General features: G+C 38.6%; 1 protein-coding gene across 2 annotated transcripts in view; it reads right to left on the reverse strand.

The window, feature by feature from the left end:
• Window positions 1–22,453, reverse strand: part of LOC128691637 (calmodulin-lysine N-methyltransferase) — a 158,422-nt gene extending 135,969 nt beyond the window's left edge. The window contains exons 1-2 of one of the 2 annotated variants that reach the window (XM_053780475.2): window positions 22,245–22,453; window positions 16,189–16,337 (exon numbers count right to left, since the gene is read on the reverse strand). In XM_053780475.2, the coding sequence (XP_053636450.1) occupies window positions 16,189–16,337; window positions 22,245–22,319 (224 nt within the window). In that variant the 5' untranslated portion in view covers window positions 22,320–22,453. The remainder of the gene's footprint in view (window positions 1–16,188; window positions 16,338–22,244) is intronic. The other variant, XM_053780474.2, reaches the window with a different exon arrangement.
• Between the last annotated feature and the right edge of the window lie 1,137 nt (window positions 22,454–23,590).

The following is a 23,590-nucleotide window of genomic DNA, read 5'->3' on the forward strand; positions in this document are numbered from 1 at the left end:
CATACGAGATGCGTCCACTTTGGCCTGAGCGCACTTCACTTGTCCCTTGGATGCCAGTGTTTACAAGCTAGCCAGCCACCGCGGTTGCTTCCAAACATACAACAACTGGAACATTTCATATTATCACAGCCTTTGTAGTGATTGCACCTGCAAAATAAGTCACCATGGGCCCCAAGAAAGCTTCTATCGCCAACCCTACAGCAAAAAGAGTGAGAATTACTATGGAGACGAAGAAAGAGATCATTGCTAAGTATGAAAGTGGAGTGCATGTCTCTGAGCTGGTCAGGTTGTATAATAAACCCCAATCAACCATCGCTACTATTGTGGGTAAGAAAATGGCAATCAAGGAAGCTGTTCTTGCCAAAGGTGCAGCTGCTGCTGCACCACAGTCAGCTGTTGTTGTTGCTGCACCACCATCAGCTGTATTACTCGAAGATGTGGAGAGAGTGTTGTTGTGTGGCTTAACATGAAACAATTACCGAGAAACGATTAACCCCGGAGGGTTAGCCACCCAGGATAACCCAAGAAAGTCAGTGCATCATCGAGGACTGTCTAACTTATTTCCATTGGGGGTCCTTAATCTTGTCCCCCAGGATGCGACCCACAACAGTTGACTAACACCCAGGTGAACAGGAAAAAATGCCTGGAACTAGTGCTCATATTGGTGAGGTTAGTGGGGAGGATGTGGAAGAGTTGGTGGAGGAGGACAATGAAGAACAAACCACTGATGAGTTGCTAGATCATCTTCAACAGTAAGAGGCCACACCTGAGGAAACTGCTTCGGAGGAGGGGAGAGAGAAATTGAAGAAGTTGCCTACTTCAAAGATGAAGGAAATGTGTGCAATGTGGCTTAAAGTGCAAACCTTTTTTGATGAAAATCACCCTCACACAGTTATTGCAAGCCGTGCTGGTGACTATTACACTGACAATGTTGTGAAACACTTTAGGATAAAGGAACGAGAGGTACAGGCCTCTATGGACAGATATGTTGTGCGACAGAAGTCCAGTGACTCTGAAGCTGGTCCTAGTGGCATTAAAAGAACAAGGGAAGTAACCCCAGAAAAAGACTTGCTACCTCAAGTGCTAATGGAAGGGGATTCCCTTTCTAAACACTAACAAGATCAACGGTCTTCCCCTCCTCCCATCCCATCAATCATCACCAGATCTTCAATAAAGGAAAGTGTCATGTAACTGTGCATGTCTTCTTCAGTTTAAGTGTATTAAAATTAATATTTCATGTTGTAAAATTTTTTTTTTCAATACTTTGGGGTGTCTTGCACGGATTAATTTGATTTCCATTATTTCTTATGGGGAAAATTAACTTGACTAACGATTATTTCGATTAACGATGAACTCTCAGGAACGGATTAATATCGCTGGTTGAGGGTCCACTGTATTAACGTAAAATAAGACATTTAATGTGTTCAAGAGTGAGTCGTGAACATATAAGTGGCCCAGGCAGACACGTCTAGTACAGATGATTTCCAAGTTGATTTACAAAACCCAGAGTAAAAATTCACCAAAAAAAGTGGTCAAAATCCTAATTGTACAATATTAAGACCAGATGAAAACCAGAGTTCCACTGCATATTAAATCAATTTTCCTCATTGAAATTAATTGAAATGCCATCAATCCATTCCAGCCCCCCAAAAAAACCACCCCAATTTTTTTGTTACAGGTTTTTAAATAAGAGAAATGTATTTATAAATAAGAAATATTGTATAAAAACATAATAGAGAATGTAAAGAAATATGCTCGTTTTATAAAGTGTACTTTCCTTGGAGATCAGACGACTTGGGCTAACAGAAGATGCTGGTGGAGGTGGAGGGTGGTCGCTTTCATTCATCATAAACTCTATTGCTTAATCACTTAACTTACTTGCTATGTAAGGGATTCTGTAGAATATATGCTATGTATTTGAATACAAGTATAAAGATACTTAGCTTTGTTGCTGTCTCAGCTGTTCTGCAGCTGCACCCAGAAGACTCCTTTAACAGGAAACACTTGTTCTACAGCCTGTAGCTGATGAACTATAAGTATGAGAATAACTGCCCCAAAGGAGCGTTAAATTGGCATATCATTCAGTAACTGAATACTGACTTAACTTACATTTTTTGGGCTCAATGGCCCATAGATCACGGGTTAATGTGGTAACTCCAGTTAAGGCATGAACTAGCTATCCGCTGCACAGCCAACCTAAATGTGAATATTGATTTTGATGTGTTAGAAGCAAAACCGAATCTTCTTTCAAATCGTTTGAAGAACATTAATTCAGATTATGAAAATTATGAAAGTGCATTTTTAGAGTCAGATCTGTGTGATGATAAACTTCAGCAAGTTTTGGATGCATTTAGTGCTCTCAACAAGTGGATAGAAAGACTGTGTCTGTCACAAAATTCTTTCACAAAGAACTAATGTAGCTAGTGGTCAAACACCTGTTACACCTGCCGCAACAGGCATACCACTACCCAGTCTTCCTACATTATCATTACCTATATTTGAAGGGCATAACTATGAAGAATTCATCAGTGGTTTCAGTCCCTGGTACATTAAAAAATTGATATTGATGAAATTGCTAAGTTCAACTATCTTAAATGTCTTGTGAGGGAAGGACCCTATGAACTGATTAAGTCATTTCCAGTGGTCAAAGGCAATTATCATCTAGCTTTGTGTGTCTTGTCAGACAATTACTTTGAAACTGACAAAGCCAGGGTTAGACATACAGTCAGAATCTCAAGCTTGAAACCACCAAGACATTGTTTTTCATATTTACAGACATTTAGGATCACATCAGACAATAGTCTCAGATATCTGGACACTAAATATGGCATAAATCAATGTGATTGGTTTATCAGTGGTATTGTGCAGGATAAGATATCACCACAAACTATTCAATGATTAAATATTATGTTCAATTATTTGAAAAAAGATTCAGTTTTGCTTCTAACATGTCAAAATCAATATTTGCATTTTGAGTCAACCCTTCACAGACAGCAAACAAATCTTTTACTTGCATAATTTTAGTTTGCAAAGATTTAAATTGAGTTTTCAATGATGCCATCTTAAACATGAATACTAATAATAATTCCTAACACTATACTGCGAGTGTTTAAAACTTCACCGCAGTGAACAGCTGAGTGTGTGTTATGACTGCATAAGCACACCACTGACTTAGTGACTGCAGCACTAACCTTGAAGGGTACTAATATATATGAAAGCTTAACCCTTAAACAATCCAAACGTATATATATGTTCACTCGCACAGCGCCCCCGAATATTTTGAATTTTTTTTTTTTTTATAGAAAAAAAGAGCACGTTTTTTTAAGTATTTTAGAATAAAAAAAAATTTAGGGTCAGTACTTACCGAAATATGAGGCCGAGAAGTTGGCACTGGATGCTCATGTGACAGCAACATCGTGTCCTGCCGCTTGCAGAAGTGTTGCCGATATATCTTTTTTTCTATTTTTCATATTATTTTATGTAATTTCTATGTTCTGATAATTACAATTTGTAGTAGTTCTTGTCATTTTATAACCAATCTTTGTTCTGACACAAGTATTAGGTACTGAAATTGTACTCAAATTGTCACAAACACACTGACAGGTGGACATTTACACCTGCCTTAGCCATTTACTATTGTCTTGGAATATATACAAAGTATTTATATGTCCCAGCAATGTTTTGGATATGTGGAAGTATATAATAACAATGAGGAGGAGGAGGAGAAAGACAAAGAGAGAGAGAGAGAGAGAGAGAGAGAGAGAGAGAGAGAGAGAGAGAGAGAGAGAGAGAGAGAGAGAGAAAGGGAGGGAGGGAGGGAGGGGAGGGAGGGGAGGGAGGGGAGGGAGGGAGGATGAGGAGGATGATAGGCAGTAATAAGTTCCCTTAAAGCATGAAAAACAAAGTCCACCCCTGACAGTGACATGATAAGATGAGATAACAACTGATAAGAGCTGACCTTTGATGAGCATACACGAGCATGGGGGAGGGTGCAGCTGATAAGAAAAGATTAGAGGTGATATTTGATGAGCACCCCCCTCACTTTGTTTTCGCTGGTACACAAACATGTCTATTTGTCTGTCTGTCAAGCTCCCTGTCTATCTGTCTATCCATCTAGCTCTCTGTCTCAGAGAGAGCCACAAGACTGCATCGTCATCACGTTTACTCACATCTTGAAACAGAGTATAGCCCTTTGTCTGGATTTTTTGGGTTATCCTAGGTAATTTACACTATGTATACTTGTATTAATGTGTACCTGTGAGACAGAGATAGATAGAGAGAGAGACAGATTGAAAGAGATACAGAGACAGATAGACAAAGACAGAGACAGACACAGAGGTAGACAGAGACAGAGATACAGACAGAGGAAGACAGAGATAGACAGACCCTAAACTTGGGATTAACATCACTTTCCTCTTAAAAGAGGAGTGTTAACATGACATTACATCAGTGAATCCTTGGTGTTTGCCTCACTGTTTGCTCTAGCTGGCACTCAATTTAACTGGCACTCCCACAAGGTACTAAGTGATCCCAGATTTTTTTTAATACCGTGCACACTGAGTGTTAGGACCCATTCTATGCTGACAAGGCATCTCAGGCCAATCGTACCAAATTTGAAGGCAGGAAAAATAAAACATATATATATGTTTGGGGCGCTACGCGTAAGAACATATATATAAGTTTGGACCGTTTAAGGGTTAAACTGTCCAAACATAGATCTACGTTTACCTGCGTGGCGCTCCGAATATTTTGAAAAAAAAAAAAAAAATAATTGAAGAGGGCTATTTTCTGTGTGGTATAAGACCAAAAAAAATTAGGACCAGTACTTACCGAGATATAAGACCATGAAGTTGGCTCTGGATGCTCACCTGACGGCAACATCCAGTCCTGCCACTTGCAGAAGTGTTGCCGATTTACCTTTTTTTTATCAATTTTATTTAATTTATATAATTTTTATGTTCTGATAATTAGAATTTATAATAGTTCTTGTGATTTCATAGCCAATCTTTGTTCTGACACTAACATTATGTACTGAAATAGTACTCAAATTGTAACAATCTCACTGACAGGTGAACATTTTCAACTGCCCTGGTCATTTACTATTGTCTAGAATTATATACAAAGTATTTATAGGCCCCAGCAATGTTTTAGACATGCTGGAGTATGAACCGCCTTGAAGAATGGTATTATGGCAAGGGTCAGATGAGTGACATTTGATGAATGTGCCCTGCTGGAGGGAACCTTGCCTGTATATGTTTTTACTCTTGCATACAAACATGTCTTTGTATGTCTATCTGTCAGTCTCTCTGCCTGAATATCTGTCTGCCTGTCTATCTGTACATCTGTCTATCTGTACATCTGTCTATCTGTACATCTGTCTATCTGTACATCTGTCTATCTGTACATCTATCTGTACATCTGTTTATCTGTACATCTGTCTATCTGTACATATGTCTATCTGTACATATGTCTATCTGTACATATGTCTATCTGTACATCTGTCTATCTGTACATCTGTCTGTCTGTCTAGTTCTGCTTATATGTCTGTCCAGTTCAGCTTATCTGTTTTTCTGTCTTCTGTGTGTGCATGGAGTATAATATGAACTCCTGTATGTCTGTCTGTCTGTATCTGTACATCTATCTGTCTGTCTGTCTAGCTCTTCTTATCTGTCTTCCTGTCTGCCTGTGTGTGTCTGTCTTTCCATCTGCTTGTCTCTGTCTCAGGGAGCGGCTAGTAAACCTGTTGGTTTGTGGTGCGTGGGCCACTCCCTGAGTGCCGAGCAAGTGACACTGCTATTATTTGTGTCGTGTTTACTTATGTCTTATATCTACAAACACTGTATAAGTAATTTACATTATGTATAATAACTGTATTTATGAGTACATGTGAGAGATAGAGATACAAATAGACAGTGATATAGACAGATAGACAGAGATATAGATTGACAGAGATATAGAGAGACAGCCAAAGCCAGCCAGCAAGACAGCCAAAGCCAGCCAGCTAGCCCGCCAAATACATAAGAATGGACGAAACAAGGAACACTGCAGCAGGCCTACTGGCCCATGCAAAGCAGGTCCATGTCACCCCCCAGCTTAGACCAATGACCCACCTAGTTAAGTCACATCCACTGAAAGAAGGAGCACATCTGACCCAGTAGCACAAGCTAGTCAGGTCCAACTCACACCCACCCACACCCATTCGTGCATTTATCTAACCTATTTTTACTTTCCTCTTAAAATGTGAGTGTTAATATGACATGACATCAGTGAATCATTGGCGTTTGCCATGCTATTTGCTCTAGCTGGCGCTCAGTTGAACTGGTGCTCCCACAAGGTACTAAGTGCTCCCTGATTTTTTTCATAGTGCGCACAATGAGTGCATAGACCCATTCTTTCATGTCTAGGCGGCTCAGGCCTATCGCACCAAATTTGAAGGAATGAAAAATAAATCGTTGATCAACGTTCGGAGCCCACCACACGTGAATGTATATCTGTGTGTGGACAGTTTAAGGGTTAAACTGAATATAATCTTCCTTAAAACATATAAGATAATTTATGTTTATAAACACTATAAACACTGTTGGCAGACACAGATTGCATCTAGTCTGCTTACTGAGTAAGCACAAGTTGAGTGAAGTGAGTGTGTGAGCAGTGCTCTGTTTTCTATGCTGCGGCGGGTGATGATGTTGGGTGAGCGCCTCCCATTTTCTACTGGGTGACTCTGGTGGACTCTGGGCGAGTGGCTGACCCATTTTCTTCAAGAGGGAGCTCAAGAGACAGCGCTCTCCCGTTTTCTAAAGCTAGAGAGGCAGATGCCTCTAGCTCACCACCATTCTCTTTGAGCCTAGAGAACTCATTTATTTTGTAAAGACTTCATTTTTTACAGTTTTTCGAAGGACAATAGGTTCTTATGTACTTGTACATTGTATTATACAAGTTTTTGGATCACTATTTGGTCACTATCCTGTCGAAGAACTACTGTAAGGGATTCTGTAGAATATATGCTATGTATCTGTATGCAGGAATAAAGATACTTAGCTTTGTCGCTGTCTCAGCCGTTCTGCAGCTACACCCAGAAGACTCCTCCAATGTGAAACAGCTGTTCTACAGCCCATAGCTGATGAAGTACAAGTATGAGAATAATTGTCCCAAAGGAGCATTATATCAGCATATCATTCAGTAAATGAATGATGTCTTAACTTATGTGTTTTGGGCTCAATGACCCACAGATCACAGGTTAATATGGTATGAACTAGCTATCCACCATACAGCCGACCTAACTAGTATCATAACTTAATATACAGTGGACCCTCTACTAACGATTTTAATCCATTCCAGAGAGCTTGTTCTTAGCCGAATTTATCGTTAGCTGAATTAATTTTCCCCATAAGACATAATGGAAATCCAATTAATCCGTTCCAGACAGCCAAAAGTATTAAAAAAAGTTTTTTACATGAAATATTCATTTCCCTACAAAGAAAACAGTGAGACATGCACAATAAATACATAAATAAATACTAAAATGACACTTACCTTTATTAAAGAGTATTGATGAGTGATGAGACATTGTTTTTCTCGAACACTCTGGGATCTTCAGAGTGATATACGAGTAAAGGCTTTACTTTGCAATCCCCAGTAGCATTACAACAAAACATGAGAGTTAGCCTGTCTTTCATAGGTTTGTGTCCTGGGAGTGCCTTTTCCTCCTGAGTAATGTAGGTCCTGTTTGGCATTTTTTACCAGAACAGGCCTGTTTCGTCACAATTAAACACTTGTTGGGGTTGGAATTTTTCAGCTTCGCCATGCCTTATCACACTGTGTATACCACTACGATTCTTAAATCTCTCAAACCAACTTTTGCTAGCCTTAAATTCACCAATATAAGCACTAGTTCCAGGCATTTTTTCCTGTTCACCTGGGTGTTAGTCGACTGGTGTGGGTCACAATGGAAATAAGGACCTCAATGGAAATAAGTTAAACAGTCCTCGATGATGCACTGACTTTCTTGGGTTATCCTGGGTGGATAACCCTCTGGAGTTAATTGTTTCTCGGTAACTGTTTCTCTTTAAGCCACACCAACAAGACTCTCTCCACCTCTTCGAGTAGTACAGCTGACAGTGGTGCAGCAGATGACTGCAGTACAGCAGCAGCTGATGGTGGTACAGCAACAGCAGCAGCTGACCATGGTACAGCAGCAGCTAACCATGGTGCAGCAACAGCAGCAGCTAACCATGGTACAACAGCAGCTGATGGTGATGCAGTAGCAGCTGATGGTGGTGCAGCAACAGCAGCAGCTGACAGTGGTGCAGCAACAGCAGCAGCTAACCGTGGTGCAGCAACAGCTAACTGTGGTGCAGCAACAGCAGCAGCTAACCGTGGTGCAGCAACAGCAGCAGCTAACCATGGTGCAGCAGCAGCTGATGGTGGTACAGCAGCAGCTGACAGTGGAGCAACAACAGGAGCATCTGACAATGGGACAGTAGCAGATGACGGTGGTACAGCAGCAGCTGACCGTGGTACAATAGTATTTCTCACCCTTTTTACCACAGGGTTAGCACTAAATGCTTTCTTGGGGCCCATGGTGGCTTATTTAGCAGTTACAAACATTAAAAACAATGGAATAATACAAAATATATCACTTGTATGCGTGGAACCATCCGCCCTGGCTTGTAAACAATGGCACACTAGCTGAAGGCAGGGCAGCTCAGGTGCTCAGGCTGGACGGACAAGCGGACGTGTTCGGGACAAATATCCTTACCTGAGTTTTTCATCGTTGGTCGAGCCAATATTTTTACGCAAAAATGCATCGTTACCTTATTTTATCATTAGTCGATGCCATCGTTGGTCGAGGGTCCACTGTACTTACCCGGGTATTGTATCGGACCCGTAAGTTACTTTCCACATGCTACACCACTACCACCACCGCCACCACTACCACCACCATCTCTACCACCACCACTACCACCACCACTATGACTACCACCACCACCACCACCACTACCACCATCATTACCGCAGCTTAGAAATTATTTTAACGCCTTTGGCTGGCGTTATAGCCTTTATAACTCCCTCTACTTTAGAATGGTACATATCATAAAAGTACTATGCTCGTACTGCCTCGCCAAGTCGACTACACACACACCTCCCTCATGTTTTTCTATGATTTCATGCTGTAATTCAATAGACATCATCATCTTCTTCCTCTCAGCACTGTCCTTTGCACTTACTTTCTTAGGACCCATGGTTAGAAAAAAGAAATTTGGCAAAAGAACTGCACAAAATGCAAGCACAACACAAGAGAGATGCTTCCACTGTGAGGTAACCACGTGCACTGAACAAGTGACGTGGGATGCTGGGCGGATGTTGGGGTGTTAGCTGCGCCAACTAGTGGTGGCGTATCTGAAGCTCACTTGTAACTCGGATTTTGGCTCGCAAGTCAAAGCAAAACATCAAATGAGCAACGGCTCGTAACTCGGAAAACTTGTAGGTTGGGACACTCATAAGTCAAGGTACCATGTATCTGAAATACAAGGAACTTTGTACCAAAATCCACTGTTGCAAATCCATAGGCAGTTTCTTGTGCTCAATCAATAGAATGGAAGGCATACTAGCAAAACAGCTCAGAACTGACTTGAAATAGGACTCGAAGTGAGCGAAATTGCCAATGCGTAAAACGCACCCAGATCGCTAAACTTTGCACCAGCCTAATTCTTCAAGTTTTCTATCAATTTCATACTTTTTGTGTCATTACCTTCAGAGAAAGATTCTCTACCATTTCAGAGGAATTTTATTTGTTAAAAAGTGGACACTCAAAGCAATATTAATTTCAGGGGTCATATACTAATAAAAGAGAAATTGGTATTTAGAGATTCAAACAATGCTATTATGACATCACTGTGCTTGTTTAGTGATCTAGTGTTGTAAATGAAGATGTCTGAATCAATACAATTGTGAAGAAAACTTTTAGCAGTGATTGCTGTATAGTATTTGCAATTTATGTCAGTAAGCTGCTGGTTGCTGTATATATAGTTTAAAAGGTTGAGTTCAGGCGTCAATGTCTGCATGCATCAGTACAGGACATAGTTGCACCATATAAAAAAAGTGTTAAGGTATGCTGCACCTGACAAGAAAAGTGTTTGGTATATGACCAGGCTTAATGTGTGTATGTATACACAAAAGTGAAGAGGCAAAGTTGTAACAAATACAAGAAAAGTGAGTTAGTATAGAAACACTAATAAACAGAATGCAATACAACAGTAATAGGAAATACAGTGTCAATAATCAATGTGGAAAAAAGTACAGTAACATAGTTCTAGATAGGATCTAACTAGTCAATGCAAGAATAGGGAATTACAAAATATGTTTGGTCCACACAGAACAAGAGAAAGATGAAAAAAGAGGAAACATGTACAGACATGGTTAAAACAAAGTAAGAAAACCGGGCTAACAGATGACAATAAAGTAAAATTCAATAAAAAATAAAAAAGTATAAAATAATACAATACAATAAAATACAATAGTAAGAAATGCACAAGTAAAAAAATATACAAAGTTAATAATCAGTAAGAAAAGGTGAAAGATAAAAAAAAAAAACACAATACAATATGTATAAATAATGAAACTAGTTGCTTGTTTTTTGAAAAAGTGCATGGAAAGTGTAGTTTAAATTATTTCTAGTGGTCTTAGGCATTTATATTATTAATTACCCTGTTCCTGTGACACATAGCCAATATCACTGAGGAACATTTGAAGATGTTGCTCGCAAATGATAATAACAAAGGTTTTACCATTATGTACAAGATATTCTTGCCAGTATTTTTCTATTCCTGGTGAGGCACTGGTGAATTAATTTTTTTTTTTTATCTATTTAAGTGTATGGAAGAGATTCTGGTATTTTATGCAAGACATTCGTTGATAGAGATGCCTTTCCTCTGAGCCACTGCAAATATTACTGGGTTGGTTTTGGTACTGTTGTCACTAAACTTAAAAGCAATAATGGTTATGTTGCATCTGGCATATGCTTACCAAACCTATGTTCACTTTTAATGTCTTGCTTCTTAATATTACATTGAATTTTATTTTTTATATAATGCTAATTGTTGTTTCAATGCAGTTCTCACCCTGTGTGTCAGGGGGTTAGACTGACATTTCAATATTATAATCCCTATGAGAATTTGTTCAGGTTCGTCAAGGAAATTATTGTGTTGGTTATGCAGGCTGCAATTTGCATTGTTAATTTATCATCTAACTTTCATTTTCATTTGCATGGTGGATGAGTCCATTTTCCTCTTGGTTGGTCAGCTTTTCCTGTATGAATGTGACTTAACATGAATAACTGGACTGGTGCAATCTCTTGAAGTTTAGTTATTTTTAATTTCTGTGGGATTCTTCCTGGAATTTTCAATGGTTTTCAAGATCTTGTATTCTAGTTGCCTGCTGGATGACTTGCCAAATATTAAAAGTGAAATTTGGTTTTGCTTACCCTTTATCATATATATTACTAAAAATTCCCTTACAATTTGGCAAAAGAAATATGATTTGTAGTCTGCATACTGAATTTTTAAACACTTAAGAAGGTTAACATGGGCACCATCATGATCACAAATGGAGATTTTTAAACACAAAGCCAACATTGCTGTGGCAAGTTCTAGCTCAAATCCCTTTAAAGTTGTTATTAGTGACTGTAAAAATCAACATCTGCAATCCCAGTGGTCCCCATACTAACCTTATTAGTATATAGAAATATACAACACCTAGCTGGTTGAATCTTATTAATCTGGCATTGGTCTGCTAGTTTTAGGCCTGACATGCCATGGGTTTGAATCTTGCTTGCTTTGTAAGTTGTCTGCAATCATATTATTACAATTTCTCAAGTCACTAGAATTCCTTTTGGGTGCCATGAATGACATTTAGAGATGGGACATGATGATAAAAACACCAAAATCATGTGATAAACATAGCATGTAAACCATGCAACACTCCCAGAAAGACACTTTAGACAGCATGGGTGGCAGTGGGAAAGGGAAGGAGCTGTGTTTCTCCAAACATTTATCTCTTAGACCTAACATGGGATGAAGGGGAAAAAACAGTACCCAGAATTTGCTTGTAACTTGATGCTCTCACTCCTTATGGCCCATATATCAAGGGCTTTAACAAGCTGTGAAATTTTGGATGCACTTCTCAATTGCATTTACTCAGAGTTATGCTGATGTTGTGCTATAAGAGGGTTTACTGTATATACACAATTTATAAATGTGCATTACTACAAAGATGTGCATTCAACTGTAAAGGAAAGCAGGCATCATACAATATTGAAAAAATAAAATTTTCTATTTACCAGAAATTAATAATCATACATAATTTTGTAGACATCATTCTTAAACTTTATGTGCAGTTTATTACATTAGCATTAATTAGGGAAATACTATTATTGGGCTTACTCTGAATACTAATACCTATAGTGTTAATGTACATACTCAAGTATAAGTTGAGGTTGTAAGGCAATAATCTGGCAAAAGAAAAGTAGGGTCAAATTATTCATGGGCAATATTTCTGAAGAGTACAGTACCTCCCTAGCGTGGCTAGGGAGGAACTGTCCACAATCACACATTCCACTCATCTACAACTCCTCCCAAACTAGCATTTTATTTCCTATATAAGAACATAGAAACATTATTAGAAGACTGCAAAAGGTTTACTGGTCCATGCAAGGCACATCCAACTTTCACTCAACCATTCCAACTCGTGTATCTGTCCATATAGTTACAATTCTATAGCTGATTAGTGTACAACTGTTAAGCACGACCTAGTTCCAATAATGGGCTCAGCTCACCTTCGACTTCATCAGGTTGCTACATCTCACTTTCTGGTATATAAACCTCTGGCCACATGCTTCTGCTTTAGGATAAGAGACTGATTATCTTGCATCAAGGGTGGTGAACTGATTAAATCAATTCACCTCTCCATTTTGTCTACTTCATCTTCCACTAAGACTCATGTCTCCTGGAGTGTGACTCATCTCCATGTTTGAATAATGAAGCTTGCAGTACAGGCAAAACATTTCATCAATAAAACTTTCTGGTGTTGCACATAGTCTTACTAAACAGCTCTATTGTCAAACCATTGCTTTCCTATATTCTTTCCAAATCTGAATTCATCTAAGTTGTATCCACTGCTTCATGTTAAAAAATATTCAGTACTTTCTTTGCACACTCCCTATTTCTCTATTCACTACACAGCAAAATCCTGCATGCCACACCTAAACATGAAAATTTAAAATACTGAAATGGCAAGTCTCAGCTACTCCAACCCTTTGAAATGTACAGTAGGGCCCCACTTTTTGGCGTTTTGCCCAAGGCATTCCGCTAATACGGCAATCTCAAATTATTACCAAAACTTTCTATACGGCAAGTGGTCTTTCAAATACAGCACGCACCACCCGGTTTGTTTACATTCTCCATGCACACATCTCTTTATTAAGTAATAATAATCACTCATGGGCACATTAAATGTCTAATTTTACATCAATATAGACATTTTCATTAATCCATCTATGATATTTTCTTCAAAATTATATAAGAAACACGTTACATAGCATATAAACATGCTGTTTATATGCTATGGAGGCGTGGTGCCAGATGGAGGTAAAACATTACGTAATAATAATCACTCTTGGGCACATTAAATGTCTTACTTTACATTAATATAGACATTTTCGTTAATCCATCTATGATATTTTCTTCAAAATCATATAAGAAACACGTTACATAGCATTTATGTTTATATACTATGGAGGTGTGGTAGCCGGGCAGAGGGAAAACATTACATAACTCCCCTAAATATATAACGGTTTTGTTTACAATTCTCGGCATGAATTATTTATTACTTCTCCCACTGTTTATGATGGCATCTAAAGGTAGTTGTTATAAACGATTAAACTCAGTGAACATGGTACGTCGATGGTAATAATATGGCTCTGAGCCACATTAAATATAATGTAGCTATGTAGGTAGGTGTAGGTATGTATCCCAGGTGGACTACATACCTACATTATTATTGTAACTGATAATTATACATGTGTGTATCTGTACCTAAGCATGCCTTCACTCAGGGCGTCATTTCTTCAAAAAATGGTGTTACATGAAAATGGGAGTTTCTCTTTATTTATTCTACTGTATCAACATGGAGACAACTGGTACACAATGTAAAGTGACGAAAACCAGATGTGTTTGCCTGGTTGTTTACATTATGTGTGGGTGGAGTGGGGCAGGGAGGGCTGCCCCTGCAGACTACCCATACTTCCCAACCTGACTTCCTACAAATAAAACTCATCTCTCACCCTACATTAAGACTACAAATATTTTAAGGTAATTAATGAATGTACTGTGTATGTATTTTATCGCTCTGGGGAGCTTTAATTATGTTATGGTATATTACGTGTGGATGGGGTGAGGTGGGGAGGGCTGTCCTGGCTGGCTACCATACTTCCCAAACTTGACTTCAAACACAAATAAAACTCACCTCACACCCTACATTAAGACTACAAATATTTTAAGGTAATTAATAAATGTACTGAATGTATTTTATCACTCTGGAGAGCTTTAATTAAATGTAGTATATTACGTGTGGGTGGGGTGGGCTGACCTGGCTGGCTACCATACCTCCCAAACCTGACTTCCTACAAGTTAATCTCACCTCTCACCCTACATTAAGACTACAAATATTTTACGATAAGTAATGGGTGTACTGCACATGTATTTTACTTTTTATTGTTTTTAATGCCTAGTTCCATTGCTAACGCAATATATGTTAGTGTAAATTTGTTACCTGGCATTTCTATGCATTTGTAAGTGGAAAAAATGGCGTTCTGCTTTCCGGCGATGTCTGCTTTCCAGCAGTAGCCTGGAACCTAACCTGCCACATAAGTGGGACCCTACTGTAATGTGAAGCTTCTTCAACAGCTACACAATTCTAAACATATGTTCCACATATACCTGGGTGGGAATAGTTGGCTAAGATAAGGACATGCATAACATGGGATAGTAAGCCTACTGCAATGCTCATTTATTTTTGTTTTTATACAGAAAAGTACTGGTTTAGAAAGTTACATATGAGTGGGAATGGTTGGACAAGAGGAAGACGTGCATAACATGGATCAGTAGGCTTATTGCTGTGCTCCTTTTTTCTTAATAACAGAAAGCATTAGATTTGGAGATTATCTTTTACTTATTTTTGCACAGAAAAACACAATACCAGCACCCAGTACAATACAGTAAAACCTAAATTTAACAGACTAACAGGTAGTACTGCTTATCCAGCAAACCTGAATAAAGTTAAAAATACAGCAAAGGAAAAAACACTACAGCACTCTACTGTATACATAATACATTACCATACATAGTTTACAGATATAATAAATACTGAAAATATAGGACTTAAAAGTACAGTAGGGTAATTTATTTTCATTTAGTGATGGATAGACGAGATTGTCGAGCCGTGACAATAACAGACAATTCTGTATCCAGCAGATTTTGCCTAATTTTTGTGTAATTTGCCCATTGTCAAGACAATAATGGACGATTCTATACCCAATAGACTTTAATTGTTGTTTTTAAAATCAATTCATACTGCCGATTTTGTTAATTATTTCTGAAATTCATTAAATAGGAGATTCATTAAATCAAGGTTTTACTGCACAATACTTCAGTTCTCAAATATCTCATTGTCCTCCAAAATTAGGACATACATATATGAGAGACATGAAAAAGAAAAGATTTTTTATCAAAAAAGCCAGAGGTTGACTTATAAGGTTGGGCTATACTTGAGTATATACAGTATATGCATTAGCCATGGATGCTTAACCTCACTTGAAGCCTTGATGGTAGTAAGGGCTAACTCAATTTTCATCCCCAAAAATGCCTTAAACAATGATTTGTGCATATGAAAATAAATTAAAAAAAAAATTGATATTTTTTACATGCATATGCTGTTTCAGATATTTTTTACATTTATCATATTGACCTTTCCCTTATTATCCACAAGGCACATATAAAAAAAATCATATAATGCAGGTATCTACAACATAACAATATAAACAAATGATCACTATTCCAGCCTTGAAAAGCACTGTTATTATCTATTAATGGTACACTATAAAATCAGCTTGAAGTCAGCATTCCCCATCCTCACCTTACAATAACTGTTAAATCCGAGTTGATGCACTTGACAGAATAGAAGTCCTGGCCAAGAGGATCAAATGACAAAAGTCCAAAAGACTGGAACTTTCGAGTCGAAGCACTATCTGGTGAAGCATCCCTGGAACTGGATCTCTGTAGAGCCTGAAACAATAAACCTGTTAAGCAGCGTAACAATAATCAATATTAGTTTATATTATTATTATTATAATCAGGGAAAGCACTAAACCAGTAGGGGACAGTGCCTGGGAAAATGGGAGGAAATCAGGTTCAATCCAAGGGATAGCTGAAATAACATTATTTACATGCTAGTCTTTATGTAAGTATTGAGGACAAACACAAGGGCAAAAGTTGAAATTAAGCTTCAATACAGAAGTTTACCTGATTTCATATGGAGGGTATGAAAGGTTTTACATTAGGAAGACTTACAGATATTTCGACACCAGTCAGTGAACACAAATAAGCATGAATGGGAAAGAACACAACAAATAAATGCAATATACACAGAAGCTCATGCATGAGCACATTATGAATTGGAATAACACCAAATTGACCCTAAAGGAAGAAAATTTTTAGAGATACAATGTTTAAAAACATCTATTGTTACATCCAACTCCTTAGTGCAAAATACTAGGAGTTTCAAAAGCTGTCAAGCTCTATCTCGGTTAAACTACAACCAAACCAGCAAGCCCCTCTCCATGCTTATAGGGCCACTGCTACTATTACTTTGTACCATTACCTCTCCAGTTTTTACATACTTGTTTTTTCATGTCTCTGTATTAGATTTAGACAGTCTTTAGGTGGTGAAATATCTCCTGTGTCCTTACATCTGTTGCCCCAGTTCACCTAGCAGTATCTAAGTGTTAGATGACTGGTATTGGTCTTATCTTGGGGGAGATAATTAATGGACCCCAAAGACATCCTAACTTTGTTGGGTTATCCTCGATCATTAACCCTCCAAGTTAATAATCTTAACCTTAGCCTGGTGGCTAAAGCTCCCGCTTCACACACGGAGGGCCCGGGTTCGATTCCCGGCGGGTGGAAAAATTTCGACACGTTTCCTTACACCTGTTGTCCTGTTCACCTAGCAGCAAATAGGTACCTGGGTGTTAGTCGACGTGTGGGTCGCATCCTGGGGGACAAGATTAAGGACCCCAATGGAAATAAGTTAGACAGTCCTCGATGATGCATTGACTTTCTTGGGTTGTCCTGGGTGGCTAACCCTCCAGGGTTAAAAATCCGAACGAAATTTATTTATTTATTAAAAGCTTCCTCTTTGTTGTGTATATGTAAATGCACATTCCAGACCTATTCACTGTGTCCTCTTTTAACCAACCCTCAATGAAGCTTGCTTAAGACTATCTGTAAATAAATTACTGGATGCCTACCTCTGGTAAGTGTCAGACCAATCAGGCTGTGATGGCTATATGGGTCATTGGGCTGCCAAATAGCAATAGCCTGGCTGAACAGGCAAAGAACAGAAAAGTCTGGCCCAAGGCTGAGCTGCAAGGGTAGGAAAACTCTCAAAGCCCCTTAAATTCCATCAATATAATGATGTTTATCTTTGGAAACATACAGGGTCTCAAGCCATCAACAAACAACAAAATTCTTTACATCAAAGGGCTGCTCAAGAAGTCAAACGCAATGTTTGCAGCTTTCCCAGAGACCCACATAAAGGATCATTTTGACAACAAAATATGGATCCCAGGTAATAACCTATTCAGATGTGACAGACTAAACAGGCAACCGGGGATGGGAGGGGGGGGGGAGCATTTGTCACTTGTACATCACAGAGTCACTCACTTGCTCAAAACTACTAAACACCTCCAATGATGTAGTTGAAGGTCTGGCAATAAAAATTGAAAACCAAAACCTTGTCTTTGTGGTTGTATACAAGCCTCTGGATGCAACTTCCTAGTAATTCCAGGAACAGCTATTGAAGACTGTCCACTGTCTAGAAAAATCTCACAACTCCTGCCCTAAACTTCTTGCTACTGGGAGATTTCAACTTGAGACACATAAAATGGAGGAGTGTAGCAAATAATATTTTATCCAAGATCACCCTAGGAGACAGCTCACATGAAAATTCTCTCTCTCTCTCTCTCTCTCTCTCACTCACTCACTCACACACACACTCTCACACACACACACACACACACACACACACACACACACACACACACACACACACACACACACACACACACACACACACACACACACACACACACACACACACGAGCTATTAAATCTCTGCACCAAATTTACTTTAAAACAGCAAATATTAGAGACTACAAGACTAGAAAATACGCTGGACCTCATCTTCACTAACAACGATGATCTGATACGTGATAAAACCACATCAAAGACAATTCACTCATATCACAATAATAATAATAATAAAAATATCTTTATTTCTACAAGTACATATACAAGGTATAGAGGCCTAGCTGACATCAATGACATACTACTATATAGAAAGCTGCTTGTTATGCAGAGCATCTCAGGCAAATTAAGTCAATCTTGTTCCCAGGATGCAACCCACACCAGTCAATTAACACCCAGGTACCCATTTTATACTGATGGGTGAAAAGAGACAACCAGTGTAAGGAAACACGCCCAATGTTTATATCCTCACTGGGAATCAAACCCGGACATCACCTTGTGAAGCGAGAATTTTAGCCACCAGGCCACGGGCCACCGTGGCCTGGTATGCACAGGGCTCCTGACCAGCAAAATGTGATCAGTTATGAGGATGCCTTCACAAAATTCAACTTCAATAACAAAAATATACAATGGGAACAAGTCAACCATGTCCTAAATGAAACAAACTGGGAAGATATCCTAAACAACACAGATCTGAACCCTTGCCTAGAAAAAAAAAAAAGCTCTGTGGCACTTTAGGCCTGCTCAAGTCACATTCCATTAAGAAAAAGAATGAGAAAATGTAAACTAGAGAGAGACGCTCCCTCTACAGGCAAACGCAAAGAATCACAGAGCTCCTGGGAGGGGCCAATATATCTGTAATACGAAGGGAGGAACTGGTCAGAGAACTAGAAAATATCGAACTTAAGCTTAATTACAGGAGACAAGAATCTCAGGAAGAACTAAAAGCCATAAAGGAAATTGAAAAAACCCAAAATACTTCTTCTCTTATGTCAAATCAAAGGGTAAAACAACATTAAGTATTGGGCCCTTGCTTAGGCGAGATGGGAGCTACACAGATGACAGAAAAGAAAAGAGAGAGATACTAAAGTCCCAATATGACCCAGTTTTCAGCGAGACCCAAAATTTGGTCATCTCAAAAGTCTCTAATATTATCCTAACACCACAAGACTCTGAAAAGGTAATGAATGACATGCCCACATACACTGCCTCAGGCCCAGACTTGTGGAACTCCATGCTCATCAAGAACTGCAAGAAGCCTTTGTCACATGCCTTCAGCATTCTATGGAAAGGGAGCATGGACACAGGGGTCATCCCACACTCACTAAAACAATAGATATAGCCCCAATCTACAAATGTGGCAGTAAAGCAACTGCAAAGAACTACAGACCGATAGCACTCACATCCCAAATCATAAAAATCTTTGCAAGGGTTCTAAGAAACAAGATCACTAACCACCTACCCATCAATTACACAACCAGGGCAACAGGGGTTTAGAGCAGGTCACTCCTGCCTGTCCCCACTACTGGACCACTAAAACAAGGTCCTGGATGCTACAGAGGATAAGCAAAATGCAGATTTAGTATACAGGCTTTGCGAAAGCCTTCGGCAAGTGCAACCACGGGTAATAGTGCAAAAAATGAGTGATAAAGGAATAACAGGAAAAGTTGGTAGATGGATCAATAATTTCCTAACAAACAGAACACAAAGAGTAATAGTAAACAGTAAAGTCTGAGGCAGCTACAGTGAAAAGCTCTGTTACACCAGGCACGGTACTCACTTCCATCCTATTCCTATTCCTCATATCTGGCAGAGATGTAAGCCATAGCTCCATGCCTTCCTTTGCAGATGACACCTGAACTGCCATGACACCGCAAGACTTCAAGCGGACATCAACTAAATCTTCAAATGGGTCACTCAAAACAATATGAAGTTCAATGAAGAGAAATTTTAACTACTCATATATGGAAAACTTGAGGAAATTAAAACTGTATCAGGGTACAAAACAAATTCTAACCATACAATAGAGTGAAAAATAATGTGAAGGACCTGGGAGTGATAATGTCAGAGGCTCTCGCCTTCAAAGACCACAACAATGTATCTACTGCATGTGCTAGAAAAATGAAAGGATGGATAATGAGAACCTTCAAAACTAGGGATGCCAAGCCCATGATGATTCTTTTCAAATCGCTTGTTCTCTCTAGGCTGGAATACTGCTGTACACTAACTGCCCCTTTCAAGGTAGGCGAAATTGCTGACTGGAGTGTACAAAGAATTTTCACAGCACATAAAACTATGATAAAGCACCTAAATTACTGGGAATGGTTGAAGTCCCTTGATTTGTATTCCCTGGAATGCAGACAAGAAAGATATGTGATAATATACACTTGGAAAATCCTAGAGAGATTGGTACCAAACTTGCACATGAAAATCATTCCCATTGAAAGCAAAAGACTCAGCAGATGCAACATTTCCCCAATGAAAAGTAGGGGTCCCACAAGTACACTGACAGAACACAATAAGTGTCTGGGACCCAAGACTGTTCAACTGCCTCCCAGCATACATAAGGGGGATTACCAACAGACCCCTAACTGTCTTCAAGAAGGCACTGTACAGGCACCTGAAGTCAGTACCTGACCAGCCAGGTTGTAGTTTGTACATCAGTTTGCATGTGGCTAGCAGTAACAGCCTGGTTGATCAGACCCTGATCCACCACGAGGCCTGGTCTCAGACCGAGCCGCAGGGGCGTCGATCCCCAAAACCCTCTCCAGGTATACTCCAGGTATCACAAATATATTACACATGTCGGCAAACTGAACTTTTTTTTTTTCATAAATACTGTAAAAGGATTTTCTAGGTTAAGTCATCATAACCTGTCATTTTTTACATATTTAGTTTGATTATATATATATAAAAAAAAAAAGTTTTATATAGTGATAGTATTGATTCACATGTGTGTGGGTGAGAAATATAATAGTGACCACATGAATTTAAATCCTTATGAGGAATTATAAGATATAGTGTAGGTTAAGTCATCATAAAACTAAGTTTTGTATAAATGCGCTGCATTTCACTGGCTTCCTTATGTGCTTAACAATATTTTATTACATGGAAACTACATCTGTATACTGAAGAAAAAATAAAGATGTATTATAATGATATATTAGTAAATGTAATTATTGTATATTAATATTCATTTTCTAATAATTATCCCTGTATACTGTATGAATATCCTAAACAAAGAACTCAGCTGCACAGGGTATAATTACTAGATTATCTTCCATTCAGGTTATTATTATATTAATCATGGGGAAGCGCTAAACCCGTAGGGATTATACAGCGCCTGTAGGGGAGAGGGGGGGATGGTAAGTACAGAGGCTCAATTCAGGGAACTAAAGCACAGATGCAATTCCCTAGATCAAGAGCCCCTCACCATTCCATTCAGGTTCCTCAAGAAAACTAAAATGGTTTTCAGGTTGCATTTATATACATTTTTTAGGCTGTCAAGCCAATATATGTACAAATGGGAGTACCTATTTAACATGTTAAAGTACCATTCAATCACTTTATATATAAAGAATGCCTGAAAGCACTCAATTAAGAAAAAACTGAGGCAGAGTTGTGAGAGTTGAGTAACGTGTGGTGAGCATCACTCTGAGGGGACACTTGACACACTACTTCCCCTCAACTTGGCTCCCTCTCGGCTCTCACACCTATTAATATAACCCCACCATTATACCTCATGGCTGGGCTTAAATCACGAGTGCTATCTTCTCTACTAAAGCACCCACTTGACATTTATTTTCCTTGACAAGTAGCAGGTGCACAATAATTAGCCAAAATGTAATATAACACTGAGAGGAGAAACAATGTATCCTCACCAACCTCTGCCAATATCTTCCATCTGCGGCGAGCTACTGTGCTTTTGCTCTCACAGTGTGCATTGTTTGAGCCTGTCATCGCCAACGTGTATCTCGAGTCCTACAAATATAAAAGTATATATAAATTAGTATGACAAAAATAACTAAGCTAAATGGTGACAAGTATTATGGTGCACTGTAGCGGACGGCGAGGGTAACACTGCTTTATCCTGAGCATCAGCAGGAGACACAACCTCTTTCATATAACTGTTTTTAAAACTTACTACTCTTCGTCAGTATTTATTCATGTTCAGTACACAAATTTAGATTTTTATATATGTCCTATAGAGTAATTTATATGAATATAAGGGTAAAGTAACCAAATAGAGTCAAACACCTGCGCGCTCGCAAACACCTGCTTCTTGTGTTGTTAATTCGTAATTTTCATTCAGCAACATGTTCTTTGGGAACCTTATATTAAAATAGGATTAAAATGTTTATTTTGACATGATACATGGTTCTACAGGGGAATATAATAGTTGGGAATACATGCCAAAATCCCCTTTGTATGCAGAGCATCTCGGGCAAACTTAAAGATTAAGTTAGATTAGGAAGGTGATAATTGCACATATGGTCATTAGATGAGTTACAGTAAATATAAGAGAATTGAATATGCTGTCAGGTAATGCTACATGTCTTTAATAAGTCTAATAGAGAATTATTACACTATTGAATTAGTTTATAAAGATTACAGTATTACAATGGAACAAGTTAAAACAATTTACAATATGATGTATTACAGCTTAATACTATTTAAAGCACTGAAATTTAGACATCCTAATTTTGAAGTAGTGAGTATGTGGTTGAGCAATCATCAGCACAATGTAGGTACCTTATGAGTAACTGGTAGTGATTAGGGACGGTTTGTCTGCTTAATTTTGGGTGATGAGGTGATTTCTTAAACTTCAACTGAATTTTATTGACTTAGGACTCAAGGAGATTGATACAAGTCAGTCCATCTATCATTTTATCATGCAGGAGGAGCCACATGTCTATGGTGCATCCAACAAAATTGTGGAAAATACTGTACATATTTTCCAGAAATTCAGTATTTATATGTAAATAGATGGCCATACTGTATTTAATAATATTTATGTCATAGAAAACGGAAAGCCTGCGTCTGCGCAGACGAGACTCGCCATCTTGGTTTTGAATTGGATACAACGTTTGTGTAATGGGAAGGAATTTTCGTGCTCTAGAGGTTAAAATTGGGCTGACACCTCTCAAATAGGAGGCGAAATTGGTGGATGTGCATTCCTGCCTAACTTGAGATATCAGACGACTGGACAAGACAGCTCCAGTAACCTCAGA

Source organism: Cherax quadricarinatus, chromosome 26 (genome assembly GCF_038502225.1).
Source record: "Cherax quadricarinatus isolate ZL_2023a chromosome 26, ASM3850222v1, whole genome shotgun sequence".
NCBI lineage: Eukaryota > Metazoa > Arthropoda > Malacostraca > Decapoda > Parastacidae > Cherax > Cherax quadricarinatus.